The sequence below is a fragment of the Parasteatoda tepidariorum genome, chromosome 5 (assembly GCF_043381705.1).
Source record: "Parasteatoda tepidariorum isolate YZ-2023 chromosome 5, CAS_Ptep_4.0, whole genome shotgun sequence".
Lineage (NCBI taxonomy): Eukaryota > Metazoa > Arthropoda > Arachnida > Araneae > Theridiidae > Parasteatoda > Parasteatoda tepidariorum.
Window position 1 is genome coordinate 30,429,092 of NC_092208.1, and position 15,511 is coordinate 30,444,602.

Genomic DNA, 15,511 nt, shown 5'->3' on the forward strand with positions numbered 1-15,511 from the left:
TGTTAAGTTTATATATATATATATATAACCATGCTACAGAAAGTGAGGAAATTTGGCACCCTGCTAGATCGAACTACACGGAAGGTCCCTATCGATATTAGAACATTTTACGACGAACAGTTCGAGTGGGATGAGCGAAAAACGAAACGAAGTCTTCTGATTGGTAAAGCATTAATCATTGTTTTAAATTTTATTATAAGCGATTCAGTTTTTCAAATATTTTAAAGATAGCATTAGTGATATTTTCTAGTCTATAACTCAAAAACCGTTTATACGTTTATTTGATCAAAAAGAGTTTATTGCATTTACCTTAATTTTTTATTATTTTTTATTCGCTATGTCAATTAGCAATCTATAAATTCAATGAACAACATTAACGTGCTTGCATTTTTGGATTACGTCACCAAATTAAAATTTATAAAATTATCTGATACCACATGTCTTTTTTTTCCTTGGTAATACTTTTAAAATGTATTTCTCTGAAATCAAACAATTTAAAACCAACAGTTATTGAAATGATAATAATTCCATCAAAATCAAAATTAATGGAAAAAAATACTAATTCGCTTATGAGAAACTTAAACATTTGCCATTTATTGAAATCAATGATTGTTGCTAATGAAAATAATGATTGTTAAATTATTAGGCAACATGTATAGGTGATATATATATAAATAAAAGAAATAAGTTATATACTAAATTAATGGAATTCAGGTACTTATTCATTTAGAGGAAACTTGAAAAACTACCATAATATTATTGACGACAATGATAATTAATGTTGATAATATGTATTAATTGAAATGAATAAGTACCCTATCTACCAAAAAAAAAAAGTAAACAGAGAAAATATACTTAGTCATTTTGAAGATATTATTATTTACCATATTATTATTGATACCAATGCATAATTGATATTGGTAATATGTTTCAGTTAAAATAAAAAATATAAGTTACGTTCTAAAAATCTAAGTTAATGAAGAAAAAGTTAATGTGAAAATCGCCTGGAGCAGATGACACTTAATTTTGGCAGTACTGCTGAAATTATGATAATTGGTGCAGTTTTAATAAGAATTCTACAACAGAATTTCTGTAGTTTCAGAAAATATTTTCCAGTGGTGGCAAAGATATTGTATTAATATATTAATGAATTTAGAATCAAAATAACTTTTTTCCACCACTTATAAAAAAAAAATTACAGTAAATTAAGATCAAATAGAGAATTAGTTATACTCAGATGTCCTCATCAAGTTCTTATAAGAATTCAATTTATTTTTAAAATCATGACTTTAGTTTGCTGCCATGTATAAATGTATTTCGCAAAAAACTCAAACGTTGAAGGTTATGAAATAAGTACCAAATATACCATTATTGCTATAAAGTATTTATATTGATATATTTGCTGATTATTAAAACTGCACCAATACTATTTAGTTTTAATACCAATACTGTGGGAATACGTGCCTTACGGCCAATTGAAAGGGACATGTACAAGATAAATTTACTTGATAGTGGTCAATTTTGAATATCATCAGTTAACCATCATCACGCATCAAATATCTTCACGCGAAGTGATGCTAAATGCAGTTAATCTCTATTCTGATGGGATGAACTATGAATCATGCGTTTTGCTTGACATAATAATGTAAAGATATCGGAAAAGTAATAAATAAACAAAATTGATTGAGTTAGTAAATTGAATAGGAATCGATTTGTTCAAAATGGATCATCTAATCTTCATTTCGTATTTTTTCTCATTTTCATGTTTTAATGATTCGCATATAGTAATTATTAAAATAAATTGTACTAAGAAAGATTAGCGTGTAACTATTATTCGAAATAAGTGAGGGTATAACTAAAAATTCTGTATTAGTAAATCATAATTAGAAATAAATATTTAGAGAATCAAAGATGTGAATAGCAATTAGAAATATGCAGCAAGTTAATTGTAATAAAGGATGAGAAATTGTAATGTAGAATTTTAATTAGAAATACTGAATTAGTGTATCTGTAATTGAATCAACAATTTCGCGAAAACACTATATTTGCCAGATAGTGGATCTTCTTATTTTCAAGACTGATTCAATTAGAAATTAAGTCCGCAATGAATTAGTGAATTGAAACTAGAAATAGTAAATAGCGTCATCAATTAGCCAATCACTGTTACTCAATCACGTCGTGCCAAATATGCAAATTCTGGTTGAGTTAAATAAAGCAATGTAAATCAAAGATTATATAACAGTAAAACACATAATAGAAGAAAAAGAATAATTCTCAAAATCATTTCAATTCTTTTCCCTTTTAGTACTAAATCTTTCTGCAAGTATCTCGAAGATTTTAAGGAACAAGGCGAGCCACTTTTTCCAAAAGATGTTCCATATGGTTGTCCCATGAAACCTGGAACGTTCGGCGGAGATAATATTGAAATACCAATTCCAGATATGGGCACGATCGCACGTTTTATTGTAGGGGTAAGTGCATCGTAACATTGAGACTTAAGACTGTAGTTTATTTTTAGATTTTGTGCCTACCAATGTTCGTATAGCATGAACATATTACGACAAAATTAATCATTAATTTTAGTATAGACTCGATTATTATAAAATCCAGCTACCTTTAAATTAATCTTTTTTTTCCGAACTAATCAAGTATATTTGAATTGCAAAGAAACAGAAACTTATACTCGCTAGTAAAAAATGTTTTAATTAACCAAAACTTACTTTAGTACTTTTAAGAACAAACAAAATCACTAAGCCTAACTCACGCCCATTTTACCCCATCTTGAAGAATTTCTAATCATGAAAAAGAAAATGAAAATTTTTCTCACCTGACTGGCATCAAGTGTTGCCTAGACTGTCTTTCTAATATATAAATATCCAAAGGAGCAAAATAAAATTATTTTCTTTAAGATAATCAGAAGTTAAAAAACCATTTGAATTTTCGTTTACATTCTGCAGCTTCAGAATAAATTTTCATGCGTTGCCACTTTTGAAGCGACGTGACGCTTCACTTTCATGAAAACAAATTTTGTTGAGAATGAAATCATGAAACAAAAAAATGTTGTAAACATGCTGAGAAATATTACAAAAAAAACAAGCTTTTAAAATTTTTTTACTTTATAATATTAGTTTTTTGTTTTTGTTAAAGTTAACCATTTTACCCCAAGACCCATTTTACCAGATCCTACCCTATCGTATGTATATTTTACCAACATTTGTACCAATTTGAAAATTTAAAAAAAATGACCATATTTAATGATATTAATGTATTTTTTGAAATAATGAGTATACGTAATTGTTTATTAAAGCCATGACACAGTGTTTTAAAAATTATTTTATCAATTACAGGGAAAATACAGAACGGAACTTCAATTGGTTGTGGAAGGCAAAGTAACCGACTGTTTTAAATTTTGGACAGAAATGCATTGAACAAGATTTTAATGAATATTTACAAATGAACTCTACATGCTAAAACACAAAGAATAAATAACAAGTTTTTAAACAAATGTTTAATAAATTATTGTACGACATTTTATATCATGCTTCATGATACACAAACAATGATTACAGATTTCATGAGTCAGTTTGTCAGTGAAAGATTCAGTGAAAGTGTCATTAAGGAGCTGAGTTATTTTGAATTTCAGTTGGCTGTAGCAATTATTGTACACTGTATAAAAATATCGGTTCAAATTATGGTGACTTTTTACCGTAAAATTCATTTTCACCGTAAGATTCTACGGAACAAAAAATTTGATATACTGTAATTTTTACAGTTATATTATTTTTGTAAAATCACTGAATCACTGTAGTTAAATAATTATAACTGTAAGATATACGGTATAAAATTTTATGGTAAAAATTGATTTTACAGTAAAATTAATGTTACGGATTAATACACCCATCGTGTTGGTACTTTTTATCATAATTTGATGTAGAATTTTTTGCAGTGTACTAGAGCAGGAATGTTGTTGTTAATTTTAAAAAAAAGCAATTGAAAATATATTGAAATTAGAAATGGGTCAAATTTAACTTACTTTCGAAATTTTATATGAAAGGGCTCTTTTAAAATTTGCACTGGATATTTTTATATTGAATAAAGTATACTTTGAGGCACAATATAAAATTTTAGAAGGAATTAATTTTGTTATGAAAATTGTTTGTAGACAAAGAAGACCCAAGTTTTGGGTCTGTTGAAAAATTAAGTAAGCAACTAAAGAGTATAGTGTAGTAGCATTGCTTACTTAAGCAATTAAAATGGATAGAGCTGTAGCTTTGCTTACTTAAGAGAATATTTTTCCTTTATTGTAGAAGAATTCCTCTAAAAATTGCGAAAAAAATGTCTTTTTTTGAAGACAAAGTAAGGGTTTGTAATTTTTTTACTTTTCCTGATAAAAAAGAGGGCATAAAGTCAACAAAAATGTGCTTACGTAATATTCAAATTGCTTTTCCTCTCACAAAAGTACAAAAATAATTTTTTTGAGCATTCATTATCGTCATATTGCTAAAAACATTTCCATAAAATATTTTTTTAATATTAAAAAAATTATTTTGAATTTTTTTCTTAAATCACCTGAAAAATATAACTTAAACAAAATTGCTAAATGACGAAATAACACCAAGAACATTTTGGAATAAACAAAATGCTTACTTGAGAGAGCACAATGAAGAAGAAAAGGGTATATAGTTTTTTTTAATTTTCATCTCAAAATATTGCTTATAAAATGTTTTTTCTAATGCAATACTTTGTTTAATTTGAAAGAAAAGTTTTTGTAAAAATTGTGGTATCAACGGTATTTAATAATTAAGTAGAATACATAGCGTAATTCTCTTTTCAAAACAAGAATCAATATTAATTTCGAACTGCGAAAACAATTAAGAATGTGAGATTCTCTTTTTTTCTATTTTAAAACAATTATTCAATCTTACTCTAGATATATTCAGAAAAAAATTTGCTTTTCATACCATAGTGGATTTAGAATTTTTTTTGCGCTTGTAAGAAATTTCTTCTTATAAAGTTTAGTTGAAATTTGTTTCTGAAAGATAAAATCTTCAATCCACTAAGATATAAGCTTAAGAAAAAACAAATTTCACTTAGTATAGAGTGCATTATAATTATTATAATATTTTCTTCATAATTATATAATTGAACATCGGTTGTTCAAACATTCATTTAAAAAAATATCAATGATATTTATCAGCTATTATATAAAAATGAATTTTCTAAAAGTTATTATAAACCATATTTATGTGACGCAAATTTGCAACTCCAAACTTTAAACAACTCGACGTCTGGTTAAAAACTAGTGATTGATTTTACATCGAAAATTCAGTTTTTGCGAAAAACTCCCTGAATGTTATCAAATATGCAAGAAATATATTTTCAATTTTATTGTAATTTAAGTTTATGAAAAACTCATATAATTTATATGCGTTGTGATATGACTAGATATGTGCGAAAGTAGTATTAGACAGTCAATGAATAAAGAGGAAAATGATATTTCACAGAAACTATTAAGCGAAATTATAGAAATTATAAAATGGTTAAGTTATTTATAGCATTTCTATATTAACCACCACGGAATGCCATTTGTCATTGAAATTTTTTGACTACTTTTTGAACCAACCTGGAATAATTTTCGAATTTCATATTGGATGAAGGTGGTTACGTACATAAGTGTGGTCAAAAGTTTTTCACTTAAAGTATTTCTTTTTTAATGAAATAATTCAATAGGTAGGACAATGAAAAGGTCATTTTAAAATTGTCTTTAAATGAGCAGAGGTACAGAATTAAATTACTTGAACTGCATAGTCAGCAGAAGTTTCATTTTTTTTAAAAATTGGGTACTTGCACTTCACGAAGAAGACCACGGATACCCACACATGTAACCTACAACGTCAGCGCTAGCTGATCGCTTATAAGCAAAATGTCATGTTAAAGTTGTGTTAAGTTTCTCCTCATAAGTAAGAATGTTAATTAATATGAAGTTAATTAAATACAGTGCCGTATCACACATCGAATTTATTGAAGTATAATTCTTTCTCTTCTAGGTCTTTTACTTAACTTAGATTTATAATTTGTTTATGTATTTTATTATAACCGTGATGTATTTTTGTTTTGCATACCTAGCTTCTTCGATGCATAATTAGTTTGTTTATGTGCAACATGCTGTCTTTGCCTGTCTTTGGCTTTATGCCTGTCTTTGCGTTAAGTAAGAAATATATAGTGAAAGAATTTAAACCTTTGTGCAAGAATATCGAATGCATCATTTAAGAGAATTGATGCTTAGCTTACTCGAAAGGAATAGTTGCTAACGTAAACAAACGCCACGCTTCAACAACTAATCAGGATCGAGAAAACCACACTACGTCACTTCCAAGTACCCCATTGCTGTATCAAGTGATATTTTCTCTCAAAAGCCTTGTTAAAGTCAAAAAGAAGAAAAAAAAAATCAGATTTGAGGATTTTTAAGCTTAAGCTCTTTTCCGATGTTGACCTATTCATTGTTAACGTGAAATAGAATGACAGAACAGTTTTCCATTGATTACTTTCTCTTTATTTGAGCATTGAATAGTCAATAATCTGCATCATTTATGCTTCGGATACTTGACGAGGCATTCTATACTTGTTATCCTTTATTTATGTTGCTAGAAAATTTGTCAAAAATAAAAGTAGAAGTATGCACATTAACGGTTGCAAATTATTATACAATCGAAAAGAGAAAAAAAACGTTATTAAAATCTTATCAATCACTATTTCGGAAAAAATAAGCAAAACCAGTTTGATTATTGCATGAAATTTTAACGTATTTTTAACAATTGCCATTCACCTCCGCCCAGAATCTTCCAGCTATCTAACAGATATTCATTTATTTTGAATATTGCCTTCATCTTTAATAATTCCTCAATTTATTTTTGACCTTTTTTCTTGGGTTTTAATTAGAGACTCACAATGTGTTTGATTTTCTAAAACTATTTTTCGACAGGAATTTTAAAATCGTATATTCGGGGTGCAGATTGTGGAACATCTCGTTTCCAAGATGGTGTTCCTCACACAGGCATTCTCGTAGGATCGTAATGTTGAATTTTGTCGCTAGATTGACAACATAAACAGTGTAAAAGAGCCTTAACCATTTTAGAGCAGAATTTTTAAGTTTAAATAAATGAAATCTGTGAAATATCCTCGTATTTATCGACTTCTAACACATCTGAATAAAACTAAAGTGAATCTAGTACCCTAAAAATACCAATGAAACCACAACATCGCGCTCTCAGATGATCAATAACCACACACGCATCTGTCAGATGATCCATGATATTTGAAAATTCACACATGACACAATAGTTAATGATTTTCGTGGGTAAAATGCTTTTGTGAACGGATATTCTTTTTAGTCCCATGTACTGGGGTACAGTTCGATAGAGTTGGCGAGCCCCTGTCCACATTACCCAGTTTTGCTCGAATTTGGCTCCATCCTCTCCAGGGAGTACTTGGTACAGACACATCACAAATCCTGTTTTATCGGAACTAGGTTTTTCTGGGAATGTACAAGGTGGTGGCCGGGATATCGTAATAGCCTCTTCATAAGCAGCTGAAGATGAAAAAAATGGAACTTTAATCAGTTTATTAACTACAGTTTTAACAAAAATGAATGACTGAATTTTAATTATTTATTTTTTCAAAAATATTAAAACAATTACTGCTCAACCATTGATACATGAAATAATCAACAATTAAGAGATTAACAATATAATAACAATAGCATCAATATAATTACAACAATAATGAGGAGGAGAATCACTCAACAATTGATACGCGAGTATCAATTATTGTTTGTAAGACAGCAAGTGCTTTACACTGCTTAACATAGTGCTGTTTAGTTTTTTGCTTCGCGTTTTGTTTAGTTTTTTGCTCTTTAAGTTACTTTAATGGTATTTATATTAGTGCTGCTTAACTTAGTATTGCACTGCTTAACTTAGTGTTTATTTTGGAAAGTGTTCTACACTGTTTAACTTAGTGCTGCTTGTTGTTAGTGAAACAGCAATTGTTTTACGAAATTAAAGAAAAATATAGAAAAAAAAATTTCAGTTTCAAATGTTCCATGTGTGACCATTTCGTGAGTAGAGGAACATCTAATCTGTAATTAATTTCTATTCACACATTTTGTAGTTTTATACTGTTAATGTTACAAATGTGTTCTTTAAGTATTTGCAGTGTTCTTATCATCGGTGGCTCTTAAACAGTGCTTTGATAACGCGTGTGACAATGACTTACCCTAAATTGCATGGTCATAAAGATCCCCAGGCATGATTTTTCAATCCAGCGGCGTTTAGCGACCCGCACTCCTGTTCGGCATTTTAATAAATAAAATAAAAAATGATTCTTAAATTTTTTTTAGTTCAAGTAGGAAATTTTAAAAGAAATAAAAGCTTGCGTTATAGTTTCAACTACAGCCAGGTGAAAACTCTCTAAAAAAGAGAACGACACATTAAGGACCGCTGAATTGCAAATTAGCACCCTAGGACTTATCCCATGTAGCCTTTTTTATGGAGTTAAAACTACGACACGGTTTATGAACTATAAATATCTAAAAAGATGCATTTGGAGCCATTGACAGTGCGAAACTACAAAATGTGCAGAACGAGCTGGGTTACATATTTTGTTTGCAGTTTCATACATATGGAACATTTGCAACTGGAAAAAAGCTTATATATTTAAAACATTAATATTTAAAACATTTATATTTAAAACATATATATTTTAAATATATATTTAAAACATATATATTTAAAATTTGATCATTCAGATATTGTATTTCAAAATACAATATCTGAATTTTAATAAAGAAATGTTCTAATATATGAAAATTGCATTATCGCACTGTTTAACAAATATTCAGCAGTGAGAATAATTATATTTTCATAAAATAATACAGACTGGTAAACAGTTCTTTTTTAATATTATTATTCTTTTTTGAATTGTAAAAAACCTCTGTCTTTAATTACTTTAAAAAAAGTAACTTTAAAAAAAGTAACTTTAAAAGGTTTTCAAGTCTGAAAAAGCTTTAAGTCGAAGAGCTGAGATCTAAGTTATTGAGTTTCATATACATTATACACATAAAGTAACTGAGTCTCCTGGGAATATTTTTCAGTATTTTTACAGAATTCTCTGTAATTCTGCATGAGATTTCTGATAAAAGATTTCTAGTTGATTAATATATATCCAAATTTTTTTTTTACAGAGTTGTTTAGCGGAAGTTTGTTTTTACCTTTTATAATACCTTTTAAGGATACAAATAATTTTTGTCATATTTTTGTTTGTTACGACTAAGAAAAATACACATTAGCAGTTTTCAAAATTTTTCGCTTTAAGTTTACTTATAAGTTAAAAAACTAGTAACGAGTAAGTTTATAACAGGAATACGTAATTAACCATACGTTAAACCATTTATAAGAAGTCTCATGAAAAATTGCAGAGAATAACAAGTTAAAAGTTTCTGTAAAAGTGTAGAAAATATTCATAGGAGACTCAGCAGTTTAACAGAAAGAAAATACGTAAATCCCTGTAAAATACTTCCTAATTTCTTAAATGTTAAACTCTTTTTAATAAATTAATATCCAAACCATTAATTGGAATAAGTGCAAATCGATCCCTGTACACGGGTAATCGTATCCCAGTGCAAGTCATTGCTTGCAAAAATTCTGTCCACCATACTGAATGCGAGGCTAAATTAATTAAATTAGTTAATAAAATTAGTTAATATATTTATCGAAAATATTTTGTAAATATGTTAATTTAGCAGTAATATTTAATAAAAAAAACTTCATTGGTTCAAACAATATGCAGGTGGAAATAGAAGTCGACATGGTTCAAGCAGTTAAATATAGGCTCCCATTCAGAAGACTTGATAGACCGGAATGAGAAAAAACAATAGTGATTTGAAATATGAAACGACGAGTTGCCAACGTACCATTAAAAATAAATGTAAGAAATAAAAATAGAAAAATGGCAGTAGCCAAAATAAAATCCATCAATAACATTCATTTTACCGAAAAATCTATTTTTACCGTAGCATCCATTTTCACCGAAAAATCCATGAAACCGTAAAATAATATACCGTAATTTTTACAGTAATATTTATTTGATTAAAGTGATTCAGTTATTTTATTGTAAAATAATGTTAGATCAGATTATTTTCGTTCCGTAATATGTTTATCTGAAAATGGGTTTTATAATAAAAAGAACCAATAACCAGAGTGCCGGTATTTTTTACCGCAATTTGATCCGTAATTCTTTAAAATGCAATTTTTGTAGTTCTATCTTGAGTTACGTTACAGGTAGCGTAAGTAAAAATTCAAAAGACATTGAATTACGTTTGTAGCATAAAGGAACAAAAAATAATTCTAAAGATCTTGCGTTACGCTATTTGTAACTTGTAATGCAAATAAAGGAATTAGTTCGTTACATTCTAGAGACTCCCAAGAAAAGCAACTTTTTTAAAGGTAATGAATTTGTTTTCTTAAAGTGAAAATACGAGATTAAAGTTAAAATTACCAAATAATATTGATTCAAATAGAAGTTACCCGTGAAATGTAGCTGTCGCCCCCTATCGGGTGAGGGACTTGAATTTAGGGCTTGCATCTTCTGCGCCACATCATTCCTGCCTCCATTGACGACAAGGTATGTTGCGAAAGGGAATTCAGCTGAAAAAAAAAAAGGTTTTTGTTCTTCAGTTTACATTCTAATTTCAATTAATTACATTCAGTTAATATTCAAATAATAATAAAGTGATAATACTGACGAACAATTTATTTTCGTTTTCTGCTGCACGAGATTTTTTAACGGATCTTATTTTCATGTTGCTGATTTCAAAACTGCAATCGGTTTCCCTGTATAAGTACCGATATTAATGTATATGAATAATATATTTTTGAGCAGAATTTGTTTAAAATATCAATCGTTTGAATACTAAGCGTCCCCACCTTTCTGTTACGTAAGGCGTGGTAGGAAGATGGCGATAATTCATTTCAGTTTATGATGCAAGATTCAATCCGTTAATATATATATNATATATATATATATATATATATAATAAACCTTTTTGTAGGAATATTTTCAACGTTTCTTTCGATCAGAAATCATATACACACGCCAATGACTTACTTTAAAATGGAACTATAAGTAAACATGCTGTTGTATTATTTTATGATGGGTTATTCATTTTTACTCAAATTATTTTGCTGAAAGGAGAACATCATTGTGATTATTTCATAAAAAGCAAGGTTTTTGAGCGAAAATTTTTAAGCTCCAGTTAAAATAAAAATATCAACATTTGTTCAATATTTTACACGCTCTAAATTAACAACTAATAAAATAAATCATATAAAGCAAATCATATAAAACAAATCAAGCATTTTGTTAATCACTTCAAGTAAGACTTCAGGTGACTTCAAGTAAGACTCCACTACAAAGTCATCTGAAAATAATACAGTAGTTAACTACATCAATTTTTATTGACATTTCTTACAAATTTAACTTCTTTTCCATCATTAATGAAAATTTTGTAATTTTATTTAAAAATTATGATTACACATTAAATAACAAATACTCCAAACCCAGATTTCGCAATCCCACATTAAATAAAAAAACCGTGGATTTACACTTAATTAAACAAAACCTATTTGTGTAATGGCAACTCAATTTATGCACGCTAATAAATTTTCAATTAAATGGGTGGAATTGGGTATAGCTATTTAGTTTATTGTTTGAAAAACATTGTTTTAAGAAAATATAATTCAAAATTACGCTAGTTCAGTTTACATCTTGTGTCAATATAGAACACGCTAATCTTTTCTAATTTTACAAGTTCCAATTAAGGAATTTACGTCATTGATCTCAAACATGCATTTTAAGGAATTACCGTAAATCCCATTACCAGGGTTGTTTCAAGTGTCGGAAAAACAAGTGTAATACTTTTTACAGAATTCGAAACATTAAGAAGGAATTAAGGATTTAAAAAAAATAGAAGGGACTTAAACTGTAAGTAATTTTTATGCTTTTAGAAATAACTGCTCAGCCCTCTCAGAAATGAAGATTTGATCTTTGACAATTCTTCAATTCTTGAGCAGAATTGTGTTGGTTTTGACAGTCACAAAAATTCAATGGTTTTTGATAATTACGAATTCTCAAATATTTGATGAAACTGGATTCCTCTAATATCATCGCAACTATCTTTCCTTTCAAAGAGAATTAAAATCTTAAACGAATGCATTATCGTTTACTAGAAATATTTATTTGTAAAAAATATAATATATTGAAAAAATCCTTTTCACAAAGATATTCTTTTTAAATGACCTTAATTTTGATTTCACTAAATTTGCAGAAAAATGTGGCGAATGATTGAGATATGAAAAAATAAAAATATTTTATTTCTTATTTTTTCCTTTATTTCTCTTCATTCTTTCTTCTTTTAAAAACTTATTGCAAAATTTACCAATTTTAAATATTAACTTTTATAGTAATAATTCAGGAGAAAAATAAACCGATTCAATAAATTAAAATTCCGGATCAAATTACGGTAAAAAAACTGGCACCCTGAGTACATCATCCTAAAAATCTATTTTACGGTAAAATTGATACGGTAAATTTTTCCGTAAAATTTCATACCGTAATTGTTACAGTTATATTTATTTAATGACAATGAAGCAGTGATTTTACAGTAACATTAGTATTAAAATTACGGTATATCAAAATTTTTGTTCCCTGAAATTTAAAGGCAAAAAGGGATTTTACGGTAAAAAGTACTGGCACCCTGAGTGACGGTGGTACTATTTTCTGTAATCTTCGCAGTGTTATGTGTGAGCTTAAGTGAGAACACGTGACTGAAGAACATTATAAAATATTTGCGTTTAAAATAATAATTCAGAGAAAAATCAGTGGATTTAATGCCTCTAAGTGAGTTCTTAATATTAATTTTAAAAACAAAACGTGTAATCTTAAGTTCACGTGACTGAAGAGCAATCTGAAATATTTACCTTTAAAATGATAATTCAGGAGAAAATAAATCGAATTAATCCAATCTCAAAACGATATTTAAATACTTATTTCAAAAACAAGATGCGTGAGCTCAAATAAGATCATGTGACTGTAGAACAATCTGAAATATTTACCTTTCAAATGATAATTCTATAGAAAATAAATCGAGTTAATCCAATCTCCACACAATATTCAAATATTTATTTCAAAAACAAGATGTGTCATCTTAAATGAGATCACGTGACTGAAGAACAATCCGAAATATTTACCTTTAAACTGATAATTTAGGAGAAAATAAATCGAACTAATATCTCCAAACGATTTTTAAATATTAATTTCGAAAACAAAATGTGTGTGCCTGAATGAGGTCATGCAACTAAAAGACGATATGAAATATTTACCTTCCTAATAACAGTTGAGTGGGGAGTAAACCAATTCAATTATACCAAACAGTTATTAAATATTCATTTTGAAGACATACTGTGTGAATTTAATTGAGATGTACAATCTGAAATAATTACCTTCCTAATAATAAAAAGTAAATCGGTTCAAATATACCATGCAGTTTTTAAAACTTCATCTCTAAAACATATTGTGTGAACTTAAATGAGATCATGTGACTGCAGAAAAACACTGTTGTCAACGCCTTTCCTTTTAGCCTCAGTGATGAATGATCCTTCCTCAAGGACGGGGTTAAGTGAGAATCGCTAAATGCTTCAAATTTGTGGAACAAGCCCCGTATTGTTTCTATAACCAATTTTAGACGGCTACCGTCTTATTTTTATGACTCCTCTGTGGATAAGCGGTATTTGTACACTCAATATTTAGAGCTGAATGTCGCTAAGCTATTTCAATAACTGAAACAATGCAACCGAACTATAAAATAGGCCCTTATTTATCACAAAATGAATGCATAACAAGAAAGATAATAAATTCAATAATATTTCACTTTTATTAGGTTTTAAAATATCCCTAGCACATCCAAGAAAGTTAAATTTCCACTACTTTATATAATGTCTTCCAACATCTATTTGCATATACTTTTAAAAAATGGTTCGATGTAATATTAGTACCTTGAACTCAAAAAAATTGATAAGTTATTAAATTAGAGCGTCTTCTGTTTCAGTTGAACTATAGGTATAATTAAATGCAAGATGGGTATATTTGTATCATATTAGGAATCTACTTATCATAGTTTCAAACTGAATGTCTCTAAGCTATTTCAAAAATTTTTCTTAGGTGCTCTCTTGTGTTGCAAATTTAAATTGCTTTTTGTGTGTATTGTCTGTTTGTTTTTGATCTTTAGTGATTGTATTGTTGTTTGATCTTTAGTGATTGTTTTTAAAATTGAGTATTTCATCTTTTTTAGTGATTTTTGGCAAAATGGTTATAGTTTATGCGATATTGTTGGACATTTGTTTCACACACATCCAGGAAATTATAAGGCGCAATTAAAAGTAAATGGGATTGATTTTCACCATTATGTGATTCATCTTTTCATCGTATAGCAATTGCGGTGAATTTCAACGATATTAGAGTTAAATGCATTCCAAATTCTTAACAGTATAGAAATAATATATGAAATACATAATAATTCTTGACAGAAAGGTACTCGAAAAACTGTTGGAAAGTAAAGAGAATGCTGAACCACAATATCAATATCTCCATGTATACATTAAACAAAAATCTATTCTTTTACGTAATTTTCTTATCGAAATCCTCTTCTTAATTTATTACTCAACCACGCTTCCTCGTTTCTTATTCTATATTTGGATTTCAAGTACGCAAGAATTAATGTTTTAAATTTTCTCTTAAACTGAGCCGTGAGGACCATATTATTCCCTCGACCTATTTAATGAACCAACTGAATTTACTGATGTTCTCTTTTTGCGTGTAACTCAAGAAGTCATCGGGATAATTTCGCAGAGATTTTCCCAAATATTTATTCAGAAGCACTTGGATGTCTCTTGTATAATGATTAAGATATATATATATATATATATATATACATACTGAATACATATAGAAAACGAAATAAGTTCTTTTTAAAATATTCTTTCTAAATACTCTACAAATATTTTATGTGAAGAGTATTCAAAATTTTTTATTACATTTTGTTCACTTTTTTTTATTTTATTTTTTTCAGAAGTTTATTTCGATAAATAAATATTTCGGCATTCAATAGACGAAAGTANTTATATATTATATAACATAAGGAAAACCTTGAAGATTGACCATTATAATACATACTTTTTAAACTTAATTTCCCGATACTATGGTTACCCTTAAAACAAAATTTATTTAAGTTGTAGCTAATTAGCCCATAAAGCATACTAGATTATTCTAAGAGTGTAAAAATGTATTTTTAATGTTAAACAAATCAAATTTATTATCCCCTTGATCATCACGATATAGGGTAATTCGAAATATAACACTTTTAAAGCATTGTAAACAACTTATTCTTGTATTATTATTGTTA

At 28.1% G+C, this 15,511-nt stretch overlaps 2 protein-coding genes across 2 annotated transcripts in view; one reads left to right on the forward strand and one right to left on the reverse strand.

Moving 5' to 3' along the window:
- The window catches only part of LOC107443933 (ganglioside GM2 activator-like), a gene marked incomplete at its 5' end in the record, with an annotated part of 5,501 nt that extends 1,967 nt beyond the window's left edge, over positions 1–3,534 (forward strand). The window contains 2 exon segments of the mRNA XM_016057958.3: positions 2,306–2,471; positions 3,348–3,534. Of these exon segments, the coding sequence (XP_015913444.2) occupies positions 2,306–2,471; positions 3,348–3,428 (247 nt within the window).
- Positions 3,321–15,511, reverse strand: part of LOC122270952 (uncharacterized) — a 44,865-nt gene continuing 32,674 nt past the window's right edge. The window contains exons 3-4 of the mRNA XM_071181024.1: positions 10,581–10,700; positions 3,321–7,588 (exon numbers count right to left, since the gene is read on the reverse strand). Coding sequence (XP_071037125.1) covers positions 7,215–7,588; positions 10,581–10,700 — 494 coding nt within the window. The 3' untranslated portion in view covers positions 3,321–7,214. The remainder of the gene's footprint in view (positions 7,589–10,580; positions 10,701–15,511) is intronic.